The following is a 20,725-nucleotide window of genomic DNA, read 5'->3' as shown; positions in this document are numbered from 1 at the left end:
ATCTCCCTGACGTAAGCTGAGCAGCTGATCGGCCATTGTAAGGACCCCGGAAGCGGCGCTGAACACTTCCAGGAAGTGCGCTGTGAATGGTGCGTAGGTGTTTACCACCGGGCCGGCGGCTTCCCACAGCGATTGCACCCACGCTAGCGCTCTTCTGGACAGAAGCAAGATGAAAATGCGACTTTAGACCGTTCGGTGGGAAATCGCTGCGGCCGCATCTCGAAATAGAGATTTACTTGCATCAGGAAGCCACGGCATTCGGAGGGTTCTCTGAGAACGTCGCAGGGAGTGTCATGGGGCTGCCGGTGGCTTCGGGGGGGTTTGGGCGAGCTGTGGCGGAAGAGAAGGCAGCTCGGACCGTGGCGACAAGGTCCCGAACTGAATCCGAAGGGGCAGTGGGTCGGGGATTCATCTCCAGGTTAGCCGCTTTTTATTTCTTCTTCGGTCCGTTATTCTTTAATGACAAAAATAGGCAGGAGATACACACACTGGCAGTGAAGCAGTATTTCCCTGTGAAAGCAAACAGCAGTTTGTGTATAGTATCCACAGGTCCGCGCTGAGGAACGCGCAGCGCTGGCAGCAGCAGAGTATCGTGGTGCAGACAGCATGAAATGTGGAAAACAATAACGGACAAAGTGTGGGTGAACATGAATGGCTTATATGTGTGTGTGGGTAATGGAGGTCAGGTGCGCCGTGTTAATAATCAGGCGAGCAGCTCCGTGCGGGCAGGGCTTGTGCGGGTAAAGATGCAGGGTGCTCCCTGAGAGGTGGATTATTCTCAATATAGCCGTGGGATTGATGTATAAGTGAATAGTGTGGAAGGTGCAGGTATGAGTGGATCAAGTACAGCAGTGTTGCTTGGTTTGTTTAAAACAGCATTATGTACAAAACTATGTTTAAAATCACAGTAAGACAGCTGACACAATAAAACAGATATCCTTGTACCACAACCACAGCTGAACTAAGAATGATCCACCACAGAAATAATATCTGATCTGCACAGGTCCTTTGAGTTAAATTACGAAAATAAAAATGCTATTTTAAATATCTTGGCGAATATTGTGTAGTGTTAGGGTAAACCCTGACAAGTGTGTATGGATTGGTTACGTGGGCGCAATAATGAGAGCATAACAGTGGATTAAAAAGGATAAAAGAGGATCAGTGGTTTTGCTGATGTCCGGATGTCCCCTCTTACCTACTGGGTAATTGACAGCACTCTGAGGGAATTAGCAATGTTAACGTTTAACAGTGCTCTCAGTAAAACTAGGTGATAGAGATTTTTGAAGTATTGATTAACTTAAGCAGAGTGCTAAACATTAACTCTTTATAGTCAATAAAACAGCAGGCAAAAGTTGATACAAATATGTTCATTTTGTAAATCATTTCTGTTTATATAACTTTGAATGACCAAAACATGTGTTTGCTGTTTGTCATGTGAACATGCAAAATTATTTAATTTAATCTTGGTCACAACACATTTTGAAGCGAACCATATAGGCCATCGTTCTTCTTATCGTTTTCTCTTATCATTACAGCAGGTCTAGTACACACTCTTTCACCTCAATGTTTATTTTCATAGGTGTGCAAAGCAGAGATGTATGCAATAGGTTGGGTATTGCATTTTATTTTATAGCAAATAGGTAAAATTATTTTTGTTATTGTAACTAAATAGTACACCTGTATGAACAGACGATCAGGAAAGAACAACATGTCGATGACTCAGCATGTCATTGTTTCAGTTTAGGTGATGGGAAGAGACAGAGACAGCCTCTAACCCAGACTTCTGCTCTAGTTAAACTTTTCGACTTGTAAAGTTTATGACGTAATTTAAAATACAGCTTGAGCCAAGAATACCAATGCAGGAGAATAAAAGCATTCAGAACGAATCGGACTGCAGCACAGACCACTTCTCTTCTCTGCCAGGACAAACACAGGTACTTTTCATGGATTATGCATTGATAAAAATTATGAATATAATAGTATAATTTTAATAATAATTTTATGATAGTGAAATATTTAATGATATTATTTAGATGGATTATTTTCCTGCTGAGATTTGTTTATTTTGAGTTTAGAATTATGGGATATACAGATTATTATACAACATAGTTATCTATATTATTTTTTTAATTATTGAAAAAAATATAATTTATTATAATTAGCTTATTAAAGATGGAACATTATTTATCATTTTAACACATTATAAGCTGTAAAATGCTCTAGAAAAACTCTTGTTTTGGTTTTATCATGCCAAAATACCTCTTTTTAATTGAGTAAATAATCATGTATAGTATAAATTTTGTTTAATAAAAAGAATAAATTATATCTGTTTATTTAAACAGCTATTTGAATATATACAAGTATTTACTCAATAATGCGGCACCAAAAAGCTACCTGTGTAAAAGTTTGTTGAATATTTTTTATCTTGGTTATGTCTAAAGACATATATGTTGCTTTGTGAAAGATTTGACTCATCTTAGCCATACAGCATATTCAAAATATAAAAATACCAGCAGTGCTAAATAATAAAGATCAAAATATATATTGAAATATGCAGCACATAGTGATCACACAATTTTTCTACAGGGCCAAATGAAAACGACAGGCCTTCCAAATCAAGCAAATGACAAAGAGAATGTTGAAGGACTCTCTTTCGTGAGTAAAGTCTGCAGTGTCTTTTCATCTTTATACCGCACTTTGACATCAGCATGTTAAATTTCTTTGTAAATGGGAAAAAAATTTTTATTTCTTTGCTTTAATCCTTCAGAAAATGAGGAGAAAGAGTTCTGCTTTGATGGCTGAGGCAGCCACCAGAATGAACTCGTTTCCTGAAGGCTCTATAATTCCAGACTACAGGGAACCAGAGCATGGCCATGGGAACAAATACCATAACAGCTTGATGACCTTATTCCCTGTTCGCTTCAAAGCAGGGTAAACTTGCTCCAACTAATATACATCCAACAATAATAATATTCCAACTAGAGGCATTCAGTTTCACAATATAATATAATTATTAAAAATACATGATCAGTGTATGAGCAGGATCAGTGGAATGTTGAAAATGGATTTGTTGTGTATTAAGGAATTGTATTTAATGTTTTATTAAATGGTCCTTTTAAAGTGTTTATATTACTCCTGCCTTTTTGCAGCTCAAACCCAATGGACGATGCCGGATTCTTCTCCTTTACCTCATTCTCATGGATGACACCCATGATGTGGAAGTTGTTCAGGAATCGTCTGGATAAAAGTACACTTAGTCTTTCACCTAATGATGGAGCACACAAAAATGGAGACAGGTAGGCCATTAAGGCTACAGATTACATGCTACAGATTAAGGACTCAGTATACTCCTTAAAACAAAGCAGTGAGTTTATTTACTCATCAAATTCTGATATTGAAGGTAATCACAAATATACTAGTCAAGTTTTTGTTGTTAAAAAAAGTTTTCATTCTGTGTTTAAAATAATTTTTCTGTTTTTTATTTAATGTGGACAAATTTGAATTTTAATTGAGATGTAGTAAACGATAATGAATAACATTGCCTATTTGTTTACATCTGGGATAATATACTTTCGTAAAATATTTCGTTGCTGCTGTGTTTGCATGTAGGCTCCTAAGGATGTGGGAGGATGAGGTGGCACGTGTGGGCATTGAGAAAGCATCCCTCACTTCAGTAGTGTTACGCTTCCAGAGGACTCGTTTTATAGTGTCTTGCATTGTCGCTCTTCTGTTCACATTAGCTGTGTTTATTGGACCGGTATGTTTTTTTCTCTGCTTTAACCATAATAAAATTAAATATATATTCAGTCACAATTTAGTTCAGTAACTATTGAATTTTATTCACTGTGTTTATTATACATTATGCTTAGGTTATTGTAGTGAATTGAAAGATAACTGCTCTTAAAAATCATTGTAGTTGCACACATGGTAGACACATCACAATCAGTTGTTTAGTTTTTTTAATCGTTCAAATTTTCTTTAAAAATAAATGTAGAAATTAGTATTTGTTGACTTAGTACTTACATTGTTAAGTTGTAAAACATTGTTTTCTGTTTTTATTGTCCAGTCTATTCTGGTGAACGAGATTCTGACTTATGTGGAGCGAACTGACAATCCCATGCTGGTGCACGGCGTTGGGCTGTGTGTGGCGCTGTTCATCTCGGAGTTCAGTAAAGCTTTCTTTGCATCGCTGCTCTGGGCTATAAACCTGCGCACTGCCATCCGAATGAAAGGAGCCTTCTGCATGCTCGCCTTTAACAAAATCATCACACTCCGAACGCTCAGCGACGTCACCATAGGAGAGGTAGCTTCTGATTGGTTAATCTGTTAATTGCTCTCATCTTTGAACAAATTTTAATACAAAATTTACAAAATTTTTCCTTAAAATGTATTATACATCTTTATAGGAGTTAAAGTTAGTGGTCCCACAGGTTTGGTGTTTTTCCATCTTTAGTCAGTTGGCGGCAGAAATTGCATACAGATATGTATGATATATATATATATATATATATATATATATATATATATATATATATATATATATATATATATATATATATATATATATATAAGCTATTTCTGAATTGTATCAAAATGTATAGTTGGTGAAATTATTATATTTTATAATAATAATAATAATAATAATTGTAATAAGAAGAAGAATGATGATGATAATGATTATGATGACAATAATAATTATTGCTATTATTATTATAATTATAATTATAATAATAATAATTATTATTATTATTATTATTTTGCAATTTGCTGTTTATTAGTAAATGTGTTTGTAAAAAGTTTCTTTTTATGTTATTCACCTAAAATATTTTAAGATAAATAAGAGGGGCTTACTTTTGATTAAGAAATTCTCTGTCTCTCTCTCACTTTCTCTTTCTCTCTCTCTCTCTTCCTCCCACAGATGATCAACGTATTAACGAATGATGGTTATCGTATGTTCGAGGCAGTGCTTTTTGGCACGTTTCTGCTGTGTATTCCCATGTTGCTGGTTGTGTGTATTATTTATTCATGCTACATTCTGGGCTACACGGCACTCATAGGAATCATTACCTACCTTATCTTCATACCTATCCAGGTGAGACTCTGGTAAACATTTTACACCACTGTATTTTATTTCAAAGTATCCATAAAATAATAGAAATATAGAAACTGGAATTTTGTGTGTGTGTGTGTGTGTGTGTGTGTGTGTGTGTGTGTGTGTGTGTGTGTGTGTGTGTAATAGTTTTCTATCTTTACACAGTCATAGTTATCTATCTCTTAGTAACTTAATTAAGTGCAAATAATTGTGTATGCCAAGCTAAAATACATTAAATACTTTGTACATTTTATGTTGATAAATCAGCCTTACAGTGAAAACACACACTTTAATAGAACAGCTCATTTGCATTTAGTGACACCCAGAGATTAAATGAAAAAAATGCAAATGACAACTAAACATTTTTTAGAGGCAGAAGTGGAAGTTATTCTGACTTACATATAAAACAATGAAAAATACTTACAGTTACTCATAATAGAATTAGCTACACCACATGGGGTCCTGGCTGTAATTTCATGTTTTACATCTGCTACACTCGTTCTGTTCTGATCGACCATATCGGTGTTGGTTTTTCTGGAACTCATCAATTGTGAATTGACAGTGACCATATGGCCACATAAAAAAAAACATCCCGCTAGTATTGCACTCTTTTATGGTACTTTTATTGGTGGCCAGATGCCACTCGTGCTCTATCAGTAGCTTGGTGAAAAAGAGCACTGCAGAGTGCGGAAAGTGTAGACTGGAGGCCATGCTTAACGGTCATAGTCTTTGCTGGGAGATGGAGCTGGTTGTTTGTTTTTTTTGTGACCTGATGTATAAGAACTATGAATAATTCACAAAAATGTGCTTGTGCTTTTATTCAGTTTTTCATTGGCCTGCTGATCAGAGTATTTCGGAAAAAGACCATCTCTGTGACAGACAAGCGTGTTCGGACAATGAACGAAGTCCTGACCTGCATTAAACTCATTAAGATGTACGCATGGGAGGAGTCTTTTGAAAAGAAAATCACAGGTACCCATTATTATTGTTTGCCTCACTTCAGCTCAAGGGCTCACCAGTGGCAGCTTGGAAACAGTGGGATAAGAAATCATGACTAAGATGCTTTTTTAATATGATTTATAAGCTAAATTATTTTTATATATATATATATATATATATATATATATATATATATATATATATATATATATATATATATATATATATAAATAAAATATTTTTTTTTATTTCCAACAAATAAAGTATAGCTTTTGCTGTAATCTGTGTGGCTGATCCTTATATTCAGCTTTACAAATATTATAGTATCATATATTAACAATGCAAAAGTATCTACAACAGCTTTGATCTCACACACTCCCTTTATCTCTCTCTTGTACTGTAGATATCAGGAAGGAGGAAAAGCTGCTATTGGAGTATGCAGGATATACTCAGAGTGTGAATGCCTCCTTAACAGCTGTAGTTCCCTCTCTGGCTACGATCCTTACCTTCATCACTCACACAGCACTCCGTTTAGATCTGCAGCCCTCCACCGTGAGTATTAACCTTTTATACAGCTTCTGTTATTATCTTAATTACACATGAACAGGACAGAAATGACAGATGCACAGTGCAGTAATTCTCTTTAACACTGCAGCAGTAAAATGACATTCATGTGATTGTTTTGAACTCATATCACTTCATGCAATACCTTTGAGCCAGAGGTTTATTGGGCTTTCAAATCTACAATAAAAATAAATTGCACACACAGGGAGTTTGTTAAAAAAAAATGCAATTGTGGAAGAAATCATGCTGTAAATAGTTTTCACACTGTGTGTCTCTGTGGTTGATAGGCCTATACTATTATTGCTGTGTTCAACTCGATGCGGATGACGATGGGTCTACTGCCGTTCTCTGTAAAAGCATTGGCTGAAGCAAAAGTGGCTCTGGCTCGATTAAAGGTTTTCCTCTCTTTCCTGTTTTTGAACATTTTGATCTTCAGTGCATCTTTCAAAGATTTAAACATGCATTATGTTTAATAAAAGTATTGATACATAATTAATATTTTCTATCTATCTATCTATCTATCTATCTATCTATCTATCTATCTATCTATCTATCTATCTATCTATCTATCTATCTATCTATCTATCTATCTATCTATCATCATATGATAATTTATCATACATTAAGGCATATGTATAAATCAGCTTTTAAATTGAAATTAAGTTAAATTCAGTTAAATGTTTCAGATTATTGAGACTACTAAGTGCTTATTTTATTAATAATTTTTTATGGATTGGACATTTTGTTTTTTCCCCACATCATTAAGCTATTAATAGCTTTGAAAATATACTTACAATAATGGTATTAAAATGTGAATCCAAAAAGTTTCATAAGTTTGGGATTTAAACCTGTACATGTGTTACAGGTTGCTGATCTTTATTATATTATAATATGTTTATTGTATTGTAATCATTTATGTGCCTTGCTTCCCAGAGGATACTGATGATAAAGAATCCCAAACCCTACCTGATTCAGAACAAAAACTTAAGTGCTGCTTTAGTGATGGATAAAGCTTCATTCTCGTGGAATTCCTCTGCTCCAGTTGAAACCCAGAGTCCAGCGACAGCAGCTAATGAGATGAAAAAGGAGAAAGTTGATCCTGTGGCGCCTCAAAATGGCACACTCCCACAAAACAACAAATCAACGCTTGAGAACATCACATTTACACTTCCCAAGGTGTGTGTGTGTGTGTGTGTGTGTGTGTGTGTGTGTGTGTGTGTGTGTATATGTTACTCGTAAGTGGTTTAAGTTCACAAACTGAAGGTGTTTTATAACAATAATCTGTACTGCAAAAAGCGACAGACTTGTTGAACACAAAAAATACTCAGTATACAATGTAAAAAAAAAAAGATCTGTTATAGGAAAATAATCAATGAGTTAAGAGAGTTACTGTTGTGAAACTATATCAGAAATCAAAAGAATATAAATGTTTACAAAAAAACCAAAATCTCCTCAGAAAAGTATTCAAGAGAAATACATTCTGAATGTAAAAGGCAGACAAGAACAATAGTGTAACATACGTGAGACAGGAAGGGGTGACCTTTGCAACACAGAACACCAAGCAAAGTCATTACAGGAACAACTTAAATACACAAGGAAAAAAAGGAAAAAATATGCAACTTATCATGTTACTAGGAAATCAGAAAGCCGAAAGTTCTTTGTCCTTTTGTCCATTGTTTTCCCTGTTGGAAAACCAATAATGACATTTATAATAGCTCTGCTGTTCAAAAATTACATCTTCAGACTGCTGCAAAGCAATGAAAGTGGAGATGCCTTCTAGAAATATGAATTAAATGTCGCCCCAGCGCATAACCATATTAATATAAATCTTGCAGCTTGAACTACTGTTAGTGCTGCCAATTATGGAAATTAGTTAACACATTCTGACCACTTTTTTTGTGCCACCAATCTAGTTTGTTATAAATATGTTTATATAATGATTCCTTTTTTTTTGCTTCAGGGAAATTTGCTTGGAGTTTGTGGCAATGTTGGAAGTGGGAAAACATCTTTAATATCAAGCATACTAGAGCAGGTATGTTTATGTTGACAGATAATATGAACAGTGATGATGTCAGGGCATCACCTGTCTGTATGGTAGCATGGTTTTATTTATCACACTTAATATGTGGTTCAGATGGGAAAGAATAATATAACATGATGTGGGCTAATCTTAAGATTATTTATTTTGCCCTTAGATGCATCTTCAGAGTGGATCGATCTCTATAAATGGAACATTAGCCTACGTTTCCCAACAAGCCTGGATCTTCCACGGAACTGTACAAGATAATATTTTAATGGGAGAAACTTTTGACCAAGCGAGGTAAGACACAAACCCCAAGCCACCATTTCCTCTAATACAAACTGATCTATGAAATACTCTAATACAAACACACACCGAAGTTACAAAATCAAACACTTACCTATTTTAACCTGAGAAATTTGTACAGATTTTGACAAAAGATTGCAAAAAGCAACACTAAATAAAAAGCTAATTTATTAATGGTTGCATGTTAGAGAGTTTTGCATAATGTTATACCACTGTGTATTACTGCTTGTTTATTTATGCATTTAGTCTCATACTAAGTATAAATTAATTAGTTTAAATATTGTTTCTATAGAACAAGTATAATAAATGAATTAATATTTTATTAACTGACTAAAGAAAGACATGCATTTAAAGACTTCTGTTTAACATTTATATATTCACAATATCACATGGCTGTTTTCCAAAAATAGGAAAATTTTTAGAACTTTTTAAGTATTTTGTTTCTCTATTAACATGAAAAGTTATGTAATAATTTTTTCTTAGCAACTGTATAGAGTTGCTATATTGTAAGCAATAACTTGTTTTAGAGACGTTCCACCATATTAAATGTAACTCAAACTAATTTGAAACTTTATGTCTTTACTAATATACTGTATTATTACTTTGTTAAATGCTAAGGTTTGAATGAGCAAAATGAAATGGTAAATGCACATTTTTCCCATACATAGAGAATTGTGTTTGCTTGAAGCTTATGGTCAAACACATTTCAAACTTTTTCATGAAACTGTCAAGGTTTTAAGTATTTATTTATTTTTTTTGTATTTGTACACAATCTTTGTGTGTTTGTGTTGTAGGTATGACCGTGTGATCCACGCCTGTTGTCTAAAGCCTGATCTTGCTAGTCTCCCCTATGGTGACCAGACAGAGGTTCGTTTTCAGAGCCTAATGCAGTAAAACTATCATTATGTCTCTCTGTCTTTCAGGTGGTAAATATATAACAATTCATATTTTTTATGTGTGTGTGTGTTTGTGTGTGTAGATCGGAGAGCGTGGTCTAAACTTATCAGGTGGTCAGAAGCAGAGGGTCAGCCTAGCAAGAGCGGTCTACTCGAACCGAGATATCTTACTATTAGACGATCCTCTGTCAGCAGTCGATGCCCATGTGGGCAAGCACATCTTTGAGGAATGCATCAAAAAAGAGCTGAAGGGCAAGACTGTGATCCTGGTCACACATCAGCTTCAGGTAAGTTTTTTTCTATTGTTTAGCTTAGAGATTTAGAAGGAAAATTGGACATCAGATGTAATAGAGCAATAATTTATACTTCATCTAGAGAAACATTTGTGCAACACATCAAAGCATTAAAAATTTAAACGGATGTGATGAAAGTGGAAATGGTCTGGATGCAATTTTTGAATGATTTTTTGACTTGAGTTGGTTATGGGAATTTTATGTTTAATTATTTGTTTGTTTGTTTGTTTGTTGACTCAAATACTCTAAAATGTTACGTTCCTAGCTGGGGCAATATGCTTACTCCAAACAAAAGCGTATTTATTTGGCAAAAAATAAATATTGCATCAAGGGAAACTTTTAAGTTCTATTGTGCAGGACATCCTTAAGACAATCTCCCAATAATTAAGTATTTTGTATATATTAACACACCATACAATATCATAATCATACATGCACAATCATTATCCAGCATCTTCCACACAATTTTTATCTGAATCATGCTACCTCAGCACATGGGGAAATATTAACCAACTCATCATCATCCCTAAAACCATTTATTGGCCTCTCATTTAATGTGTAACTCACAGCAAACAATCTGTGACGCTATTGTTCACTGATTCTCTTTGATGACTTTACTGTATTATACCCCACCCACACACACACTTTCTCTTATCCTGTAGTATTTGGAGTTCTGTGATGAAGTCTTGCTTTTGGAGAATGGGTCGATTAAGGAAGCTGGAACACACAAAGCCCTGATGAAAACAAAGGGTCGATATGCACATCTCATTAACAACTACCAATCGGAACAGAGCAACGTAAGAGAGTTCTTTTTCACTTTGGCTGGTCTCTTTCTGTAGACATAATTCAAAACAGGATGTAATTTTATTTTGTAGGAGCCAAAGGAGGAAGCCCCAGTAAGCCCCTCTAATTCCACTGAAAACAACAAACAAGGGAGAGAACGGTCCACTAGCAGTGGAATCATAAATGCAGGTCAGAGGTCATATAGTGCAGTATATTGGGTTGATTTGACTCTTATAAGGATCAATAATTAGGTTTTAGAATATGTGTGTTACCAGTCAGATTGAAGGAAAACAATGGGTCAGAATTACATCAAATACAATTTTGCATGTGTGTAACCTACAAAGAAACAAGACGATACTATTTATTCTGGAAATTTTATGACAACAAACTGCAGAAATTATTTCTATTACAAAGACAGAAGGTGGCAATAATTTTTTATGTTTATGTTTGGTGTCTTGTCCAGCCTTTGACATGTCAGATGAGATAATTAATCCAGATGAATCAGCAACTGAGACTCAGGAAACAAAAGGTGAAATTGTTATTATTATTATTTATGTATATGAGCATGATTTAAATAAGTTCTTTTGTTTTTATTACATGATGATAAAACAAAAGATCTTCCCTTTAAATATGTTTCTGAACTTTAGAGGGTAAAGACCAGCTCGTCACCACCGAAGAGTCTCAGGATGGATCAGTTACTTTCAGAACTTACCACCAATACTGCCTTGCTGCTGGAGGTAACACACACACACACACACACACACACACACACACACACACACACACACACACACACACACACAAACAATGACAGTCACAAAGACACTCACTCACTTAATCCCTCACTTAATCATTTACTCCCACACTTACTCACTTAATCACTCACTCAATCACTCATTACCTTAATCACTCACTAACTCAGTTACTTCCTCACTTCCTCACTTATTCACTCACTCACTCACTCACTCCTCCTCACTCACTCACTCACTCATTTACTCACTCACCCAGTCCCTCCCTCACTCACTCACCCAGTCCCTCCTCACCCAGTCCCTCCCTCACTCAGTCCCTCACTCACTCACTCACTCACTCACTCACTCACTCACTCACTCACTCACTCACTCACTCACCCACTCACTCACTCACTCACTCACCACTCACTCACTCACTCACTCCTCACTCACTCACTCACTCACTCCTCCTCACTCACTCAGTCACTCACTCAATCTCTCACTCACTCACTCAGTTACTCCCTCACTTACTTACTTACTCATTCACTCATTCACTCACTCATTCACTCCTCACTCCACCACTCACTCACTCACTCACTCACTCACCTCACTCACTCACTCACTCATTCACTCACTCAGTCACTCACTCACTCACTCCTCACTCACTCACTCACTCACTTAATATTTCACTCACTCAGTTACTCCCTTACTTACTGACTTAATCACTCACTCACTCACTCACTCACTCAGTCACCACTCACTCACTCACTCACTCACTCACTCACTTAATATTTCACTCACTCAGTCACTCACTCACTTACTCACTCACTCACTCACCACTCACTCACTCACTCAGTCACTCACTCACCACTCACTCACTCACCCAGTCCCTCCCTCACTCAGTCCCTTACTCCCTCACTCACTCACTCACTCACTCACTCACTCAGTTACTCCCTTACTTACTCACTTAATCACTCACTTACTCACTCACTCCCTCACTCACTCACTCACTCACTCACTCACCACCACTCACTCCTCACTCACTTACTCCCTTACTTACTCACTTAATGACTCACCCACTCACTCACCCAGTCCCTCCCTCACTCAGTCTCTTATTTACTCACTCACTCACTCACTCACTCACTCACTCACTCACTCACTCACTTACTCACTCACTCACTCACTCACTCAATCTCTCACTCACTCACTCACTCACTCACTCACTCACTCACTCACTCACTCACTCACTCACACAATCACACAATCACACAATTACTTACTGTTTAACTCTGTCTTACTCATTTTCTCATTTTTTTGTCTCTGACATGGTTTAGGTTACATCCTGTTGTTTTTTGTCATAATATTCTTCATCCTGCTGGTGGGAACAACTGCCTTCAGCAACTGGTGGCTCAGTTTCTGGCTAAGTCAAGGCTCCGGGGTAAAAAAGAAAACACACACACACACACACACACACACACACACACACACACACACACACACATACATACAAACACACACAGTGATACTGCATTACTAAAGATATATAGTCTAATCATAATAGACAAAAGAAAAGAACCTATTACATCTTGTACAGTGCCTATTTCAGAGGACACGCTTATCATATTACACATCACCTTTTTTTTCTGACCGGTTGAAACCACTACTGTGTAACGTTGCATGTAAAGATGTGAACACAAAAAGGTTCCTTTCCAAATTGGTAATTAAAAAATACCCACACTGGGATTTCAGCATTGGTAGCAATGTTAATATTCCCCATTTGCTTGTATAGAACTGCCGTAGCTTCCCTAATCCCTGTCTGAACCCTGAGCAATCTAGAATAGCATTTAGATGTACATTGTAGGCTTAGGATCATCAAAAAAATATGCTATAGGTTTACAGGGCCTTTAATGTAAAAATAATGTTTGTGTATTGTTGTAGCTACTAAAGGACTATTATAAGCAAAAAAAGTGGGGGATATTTTCATGATGTCTTTCTCTTTCTTTTACAGACCTTTAATGCATCAAATCCGGACTCAAGCACCGGTAATATCTCAGATCATCCAAACCTGAACTTCTATCAGATGATATACGGCTTGACCGTGTTGGCCATGGCGGTGCTGAGTGCCCTGAAGGGTTACACTTTCACTAAAGTGACGCTGCACGCCTCCTCTAAACTCCACGACACTATGTTCAGGGGGGTAAGACTTTCCAACACACAGCATCAGCACGGGCATTACACCTGGAAGTCAGTGCTGTGATTATCATTGTACATTTACAAGATTTCACTGAATGCTTTCTACCATGTCACAACTTTGTTCATTAGATCCTGGCCAGTCCAATGAGCTTCTTTGACACGACTCCTACTGGCCGTATAGTGAATCGCTTTAGCAAAGATCAGGATGAGATCGATGCTGCTCTTCCGTTCAACATGGAGAACTTCCTGCAGTTCTGTCTCATGGTCACCTTCACTGTCTTGACTGTGTGCATCGTCTTTCCCTTCCTTCTCATTGGCGTGGTTGCACTGGGAGCCATTTTTGCTGTCATTCTCTAGTAAGTTTTACCACTTATGCCTCACAAGATTACGAGTAGCACTTGCATATGTAGTGTAAACAATGTACAATGTGGCTCATGTTGGTCACTGAACCATCGTGCTGTTCCAACAAAAGTACCGTAAGGAGGCAGTTTGTTTAAGATAAATGAACACTGCCATCTAGTGATCAATACGAAAAAAACACCCTGCCACTACAAAAAAAATTGTACGGTTGCAAAGATTGTAATTTAGATATTGCATATTAAAGTTTGTGAAAATTAAATGGGTGTGCAAATGTATAAAAAATAAATCCAAAACAATAAAAATGTAGCTCAAGCAACACATCTGAAGTAAAAAAGGCAAAGCGATATAGATGCACATTGTTTGTACGACAGTGCAGCTACAATCTCAATTCAGTTTCTTTTTAAATGTGTTGTTTATTAATGTCCTACAACTGCAACTCTTAATAGTGCAATTAAATGTAAGCTTATTTAAGACAAACATATAAACATTAATATGATGAGGATTTGTGGAATTAGATACCTGTTTTATCATTTATTAAAGATATTTCACGAGTCAGTAAGTTTTCTACAGTGGTACAGTTTTCATGGGAGAGTATTTTATTTTACAGAAACTCTTATTATGATAAAAAAAAGTATAAAAAAAACAACCAAAAAATTTTCATGAGGAAAAGACAATTTAGCTGAATGTAATTGAGATCAATAAATAACAATAAATACATAATTGCTGGTGAAGAGGATTACAAAAGGTCATGGATGTTACAATGTGTTACCACCAAATTCCAGGAGGAAGTCTGCCAAATCTAAATGATTATTTTCTTATAACCACACAACAGTGAGTATTTTATTCCATGCTAGTTTTCTTCTCTTGATCCAAAGTAGCTTTGTGGTAGAGTATAAACAGCAGGAAGTGTTGTGGTGTGTGCTGTGCTAACTTTATGATGTGTTTTCTGGTTCAGCATCTTCCAGAGGAGCATTCGGGAAATGAAGCGGATGGAGAACGTGAGTCGCTCTCCCTGCATCTCTCTCACAACCTCCACCATCCAAGGCCTCAGCACCATCCATGCCTACGACAAAAGAGCACAGTACACAGAAAAGTAGGACAAAAACACAAGGCAAAACAATTAAGCTCTAGATAATAGTACAGTATTAAGTATTTAATTTTTCTTATTTCATATCCACTGTGTGTGATGTGATGTGATGATGTGTTTCATTGACAGGTTTAAAGTGTTGAATGATAATAACTCCAATCACTTCCTGTTGTTTAACTGTGGGACACGTTGGCTCTCCTTCTGGCTGGACTTCCTCTCTGCCACCATTGCCCTGACTGTGGCACTGTTTGTGGTGCTCACTCCCAATGAGGTCATCAATCCTTCACTCAAGGGTCTGGCCCTATCATATACTATACAGGTAAAACACACACACACACACACACACACACACACACACACACACACACACACACACACACACACAATGATGGTATTTGTTGGTATTGTGTTAGTTATATGCATTGCAGTGTTGCTTATGGAGCTTTTATCTCTGCAGTTGACAGGCATGCTACAGTATGTTGTGAGGCTCTCTACAGAAGTGGAGGCAAAGTTTACCTCAGTGGAGAGACTGCAGGAGTACATCACGGTGAGATGTTTAATAAAGCACTGGTCAGACAATCTGTATTAACCTGTTAAATTAAGATATTACATGGCTTTTCATGATAAAGTAATAAGATGTAACTTATATATACATTCACTGTTTTGAGCTCTCTTATTTGTGTAACATTTTGAGGCTATAAGGCCATCAGGACAGTTGAAGTGTGAATGTCTGAATCACTGAAATGTAATTTTTACCAGGATACCACAGCTAAAATACCGTCTATTTCACAGGGCTGTGTGTCTGAAGCCCCACGCAAAGTGGAAGATGTCAACATCCCATCAGGCTGGCCACAGGAGGGCGCTATCACCTTTCAAAATTACAGCATGAGGTACAGAGAGAACACGCCGATCGTGCTCGATCAGCTCAACCTCACAATCAATCCACAAGAAAAGCTTGGCATTGTGGGGCGTACTGGCTCAGGTAAGATGCAAGTCATAGCACTTTGTAATGTGCTTTAAGAGAAATAATAATAAAAAATATATTCTTAGAGATTAAATTCAAGAATGTATTATTATTATTATTCTTTTATCACATTATTGCATTGATATAATATAATACAATATAATAGAAAAATATAGATAATATAATATAATATAATATAATATAATATAATATAACAATCTAATATAATATAATATGCTGGCAACAAAAGGGATAAAATATGTCTCAGTATTATCTTATCTTATTGTTACCTTATTTGTGTAAAATATACACACAAATCCCTTGAAGATCATCTTGAAGATGAAAAAACCCTAAACAATCTATACTTAATAACAATTTTAATTGGAATAAAATATAATGTTTTGAATGTACTATAAATGTAAGAATGAAAAAAAGAATTGGAAATAATTTCTTGTTATTTTACAGGTAAATCATCACTGGGCGTCGCTTTGTTTCGCTTGGCAGAGCCAGCAGAGGGCACTATCCTGATTGACAATATAGACGTGCTCACTTTAGGCCTGAAGGACCTTCGTAGTCAGTTATCCATCATCCCACAGGACCCGGTCCTCTTCATCGGCACTGTGAGGTAACCTCTCAGCTTTTATCTCTGAATCTCTCTACGGCCACCATATGTTCTTGTTATTCAAGTAAAAAGCGTAAATGTGTGTTGAATTTTATGCAGGTATAACCTCGACCCATTTAATAAGTACACTGATGATGAGATCTGGGTGGCTCTGGATAAAACCAACATGAAAAAAGCAGTAAGTACAGATATAAAACTTCAGTCCTGCCATTAGCAGTAACTTAATAATGAATAGCCAAGCAAATAACCCAAACATCATGTGTGTTTTCTACAGATTTCTTATTTACCACAGAAGCTGGACTCAGCAGTTGTGGAGAACGGTGAGAATTTTTCTGTGGGCGAGAGACAGCTCATGTGCATGGCCAGAGCACTGCTTCGGAATTCTAGAGTAAGAGCACGTGCACGGACACACACACACACACACACACACACACACACACACACACACACACACACACACACACACACACACACACACCACATCCAGAATATTTTATAGTCATATATTACTTTTTAGACACACAAATTGGGTCATCAAAAAAAAAATGTTTCCCATTTATTTATTTTTGTTGCATTTCTGACCAAATCTATTCGTATTTCAGTAGGTGTAGGAATTTCTGGGAGTTTCTTTGGGACTTGTAAAAAATTTCCAGCATAAGAAAGTGTTTAGTACAGAAGAATTTATTCTTTCTGGTTTCTCAGTAAATTGTATTATATTAAATGGGAAAGTTATTAGTAAACTCTGTAGCATGAACATAATAATGCACTCACTTAGCCCACATGTAAAAAATACTCAAGTAAATAGACAAAACAAAAAATATGTTTGGGTTTATGGTCTCCATTTTTTTTTTTTACTTTTTACCCATTAAAGTGTTCATTTTCAGTGAATGTCTAGGGTTACACAAAATCTACATAACAAGTCAGCAACAACTTTGTGCTGTTTCTAAGTTCCAGCTGTTTTCTTAAAAACACTTATATCTTCGAAAAGACAGAGTGCTGACGTTTGAGATGTGTGTGTACATACAGATCATTCTGTTGGACGAGGCAACAGCGTCTATAGATTCCGAGACAGACAGTCTGATTCAGCACACCATCAGAGAAGCCTTCCACGACTGCACCATGCTCACTATAGCGCACCGTATCAACACTGTGCTCGAGTGTGACCGTATCCTTGTCATGGACAAGGGCAAGGTGATCTACACACACACACACACACACACACACACACACACACACACACACACACACACACACACACACACACACACAGTGATTCTTACTCCATGTCTCCCCTAACTCTCTCTCTCTCTCTCTCTCTCTCTCTCTCTCTCTCTCTCTCTCTCTCTTTTCCTTCTCGCTGCTTTTAGCATTCACATTTCTTTTTTTATCCATTTCTTAATTTTTTTCTCTCTCTTCTCCGTTTCTCTACTTCCGATCTCCTTTGTTGCCAGAGCATTATAGAAAAGAGAATAAATACATAAACACATTTTGTTAAATCATTTGTGAACCATATAAAATGTCACATTAATATTAATGTTTTCTCTTTTTCCTTTTTCTCTTTTTTTCAATCTTTCTATCAACTCCATTTCATATTTCCTCTCGGATTCTGTCTCAGGTTGTTGAATTTGATCGGCCGCAGGATCTCATGCAAAAGCCAGACTCTGCCTTTGCGTCACTCTTAGCAGCAGCCCATAGCGTCAACTCCTGAAACACACACGCACTCACACGCATGCACAAACATACACAAGCACACACACACACACACACACACACACACACACACACACACACACACACACACACACACACAGATCTGCACAGATTTCTTCTCATCATTAACTCAGTCAGGAGTCAGCTTTACACATTCTGTTTGTACATAAATACTCAGCAGATGAGAGAGAATAAGACAGTAACAGTTTAAGATTGTTAGAAACATTTCTGTATGTTTAAATACACATCATCTTCTCTTTTATTTCTTATATATGAAAATATATTTATGAATATAAATGTACTGGTAATGCATCATACATTGAATGTCTAACTTTTCACTTGATCACTCACAACAACTGAGTTTCAACACATATATTCTGATGTGCACATTTATTTATTTTGCATCATTTTTTTTTATGTAAGATTTTCTCAAATATTTAGTTCTGTTCATCTCAGAAGTTTCTGAATTTCTCCTGACATGAGCCTCATCTCTTCCTTCAGTTCTCATAGGACTTAAACTGATATTCTGTATATTTTAAATATTTATTGATTCTTTTATATCAATATGTAACTATATACTAATGCTAAATATTGACAGTTGTCACATATTTTTGTATATTTTTGTAAAATGTAATGGCTTTCAAAAAAATAAAAAATGTTCTTTCGTGTTTACACTACACGCGTTTCTTGATGTGACCACTAGGTAGCGTCTGCCCCACGCCTGATCTGAACAGGTTGAACCCAGGTTGCATCAGTGAAGGCGCTCCCTGATGAAACAAGGTGAAATATCATCTAGAGTCCAGACTGCTCAGGGAGCAAGAGCTTTACTTTAACTTCATAACAGGCAGTGTGATGAAAGACACTGATCGATCTGCTACCAGACAAATCGGCTTTGCATTTACAGCATTTAGCTGCACACACTCTTATGCAGTGAAGTCTCTGATAGAAAACGTATCTTTGTAGATAAGAAATGATCTGAATAGAGATCATGTGTGGGTGTGTGAAGTGTGGCCTGATTGTCACCTGACTTCCCTGTTCATAAACTTTTCCTGTCAGGATGTTGTTTTTATTATGATCTTAGTCACACTTAATGGCTGTTTAAACACTTAATGAGCGACGGTTGAAGACCTACCTCTTCCCGAAATACTTAAATTAGCAATTTCAAGAGTTATATTTATATTAAGTTTGTAATTTTGCGTACCAATGTAGATTTATTAATTGCTAGAGACTCAAAGCATATTTGTAAGTAGCTCTGGATAAGGGCGTCTGCTAAATGCCGCAAATGTAAATGTAAAGGACATAATGTGCCCTGATCACAAGTGAGCGTATATACACAGCCACGCACACACCCTGCGGGTGTCATTGACATCTATGCGTCATCAAGTCAAACACTCTGCCCTAGTACTCTTTCGCCTCAATTGTGGTTTTATTAACACATGTTCCATTCATCACTGATAACAGTAATATACATGAATTATTGAAAATATTCCAGCCTTTTGACCAAGTGTATATATTTTTAAATATTTTATATTTGAATCCACCAGGGTGCGTGGTTGTCTAAAAGAAAAGAGGATCAGAACTGAGAGATTATCTTGGAAACATTTGTGCTGCTTACAACTGTCAATACTTAAGCAAAAAAAAAAAAAAAAGCCTTTAATTCCTATTCACTTAGTTCATTTTCATACACTGAGAGTTGTATAACTCTAGGAGCTGTGATAAATATTATTGGGTCTTAGTCCAAATCTGCTAAAGCAGAACATGCCAAAACTAACCAACGATCTGATTCACAAACCCCTGTTGGGCTAAAGCTAATTATGATTTTATAAATCTTTCTCTCTTGCTCTCGCTAGTTTGAAAACGACAATAAATCATAGCCCAATGTGTACGCTATTCTTAGCCTTGCGTTACAGTTGGCTTATGCTTCCTTCTTTCCTAACTCAATTGAAGGCTGAAACGCGGGCGTCTTTGCAGTGAGGCAGAAAAATTTAGATCAAGCAAGGCTCCTAAGGAAAGACATAGGAGACGGCAAACAGACAAGGCCATGAGCAAAAAATGTGGAACATATGACCAAAATTTAAGTGGATCCTAACAGAGTATCCCAAAACTTTAAGAACAGGAGAAGTGCGTATAAATATTTATGAACAGAAGAAGATTCCCACACAGCGATG

General features: G+C 36.5%; 1 protein-coding gene across 1 annotated transcript; it reads left to right on the top strand.

Annotated features, from left to right (window-relative positions):
- The first annotated feature begins 1,779 nt into the window (after positions 1–1,779).
- On the top strand, positions 1,780–19,224 carry LOC124380146 (ATP-binding cassette sub-family C member 12-like). Its single transcript, XM_046840938.1, has 31 exons — positions 1,780–1,934; positions 2,587–2,655; positions 2,768–2,931; positions 3,150–3,296; positions 3,610–3,757; positions 4,067–4,303; positions 4,919–5,092; positions 5,917–6,064; positions 6,435–6,583; positions 6,883–6,990; positions 7,529–7,771; positions 8,556–8,627; positions 8,791–8,915; positions 9,716–9,788; positions 9,901–10,104; positions 10,773–10,907; positions 10,986–11,082; positions 11,357–11,422; positions 11,541–11,630; positions 12,956–13,059; positions 13,630–13,818; positions 13,944–14,170; positions 15,130–15,267; positions 15,391–15,580; positions 15,719–15,808; positions 16,054–16,243; positions 16,691–16,850; positions 16,947–17,025; positions 17,122–17,235; positions 17,874–18,038; positions 18,463–19,224. Exons 1-31 carry the CDS (start codon positions 1,857–1,859, stop codon positions 18,553–18,555), a joined length of 4,266 nt encoding a protein of 1,421 aa, XP_046696894.1. The 5' UTR covers positions 1,780–1,856; the 3' UTR covers positions 18,556–19,224.
- Positions 19,225–20,725: the final 1,501 nt, after the last annotated feature.

The sequence above is a fragment of the Silurus meridionalis genome, chromosome 26 (genome assembly GCF_014805685.1).
Source record: "Silurus meridionalis isolate SWU-2019-XX chromosome 26, ASM1480568v1, whole genome shotgun sequence".
Classification (NCBI taxonomy): domain Eukaryota; kingdom Metazoa; phylum Chordata; class Actinopteri; order Siluriformes; family Siluridae; genus Silurus; species Silurus meridionalis.
Note: the sequence above shows the minus strand (reverse complement) of the source record. Positions and strands in the feature narration are given on the sequence as shown.

Coding starts and splice junctions, on each gene's coding strand:
- LOC124380146 (XM_046840938.1), top strand. CDS start 1,857: ATGCAGGAGAATAAAAGCATTCAGAACGAATCGGACTGCAGCACAGAC. Junction 10,908..10,985: donor ACCAATCGGAACAGAGCAAC/GTAAGAGAGTTC, acceptor TTTATTTTGTAG/GAGCCAAAGGAGGAAGCCCC. Junction 15,268..15,390: donor AGAGCACAGTACACAGAAAA/GTAGGACAAAAA, acceptor TTTCATTGACAG/GTTTAAAGTGTTGAATGATA.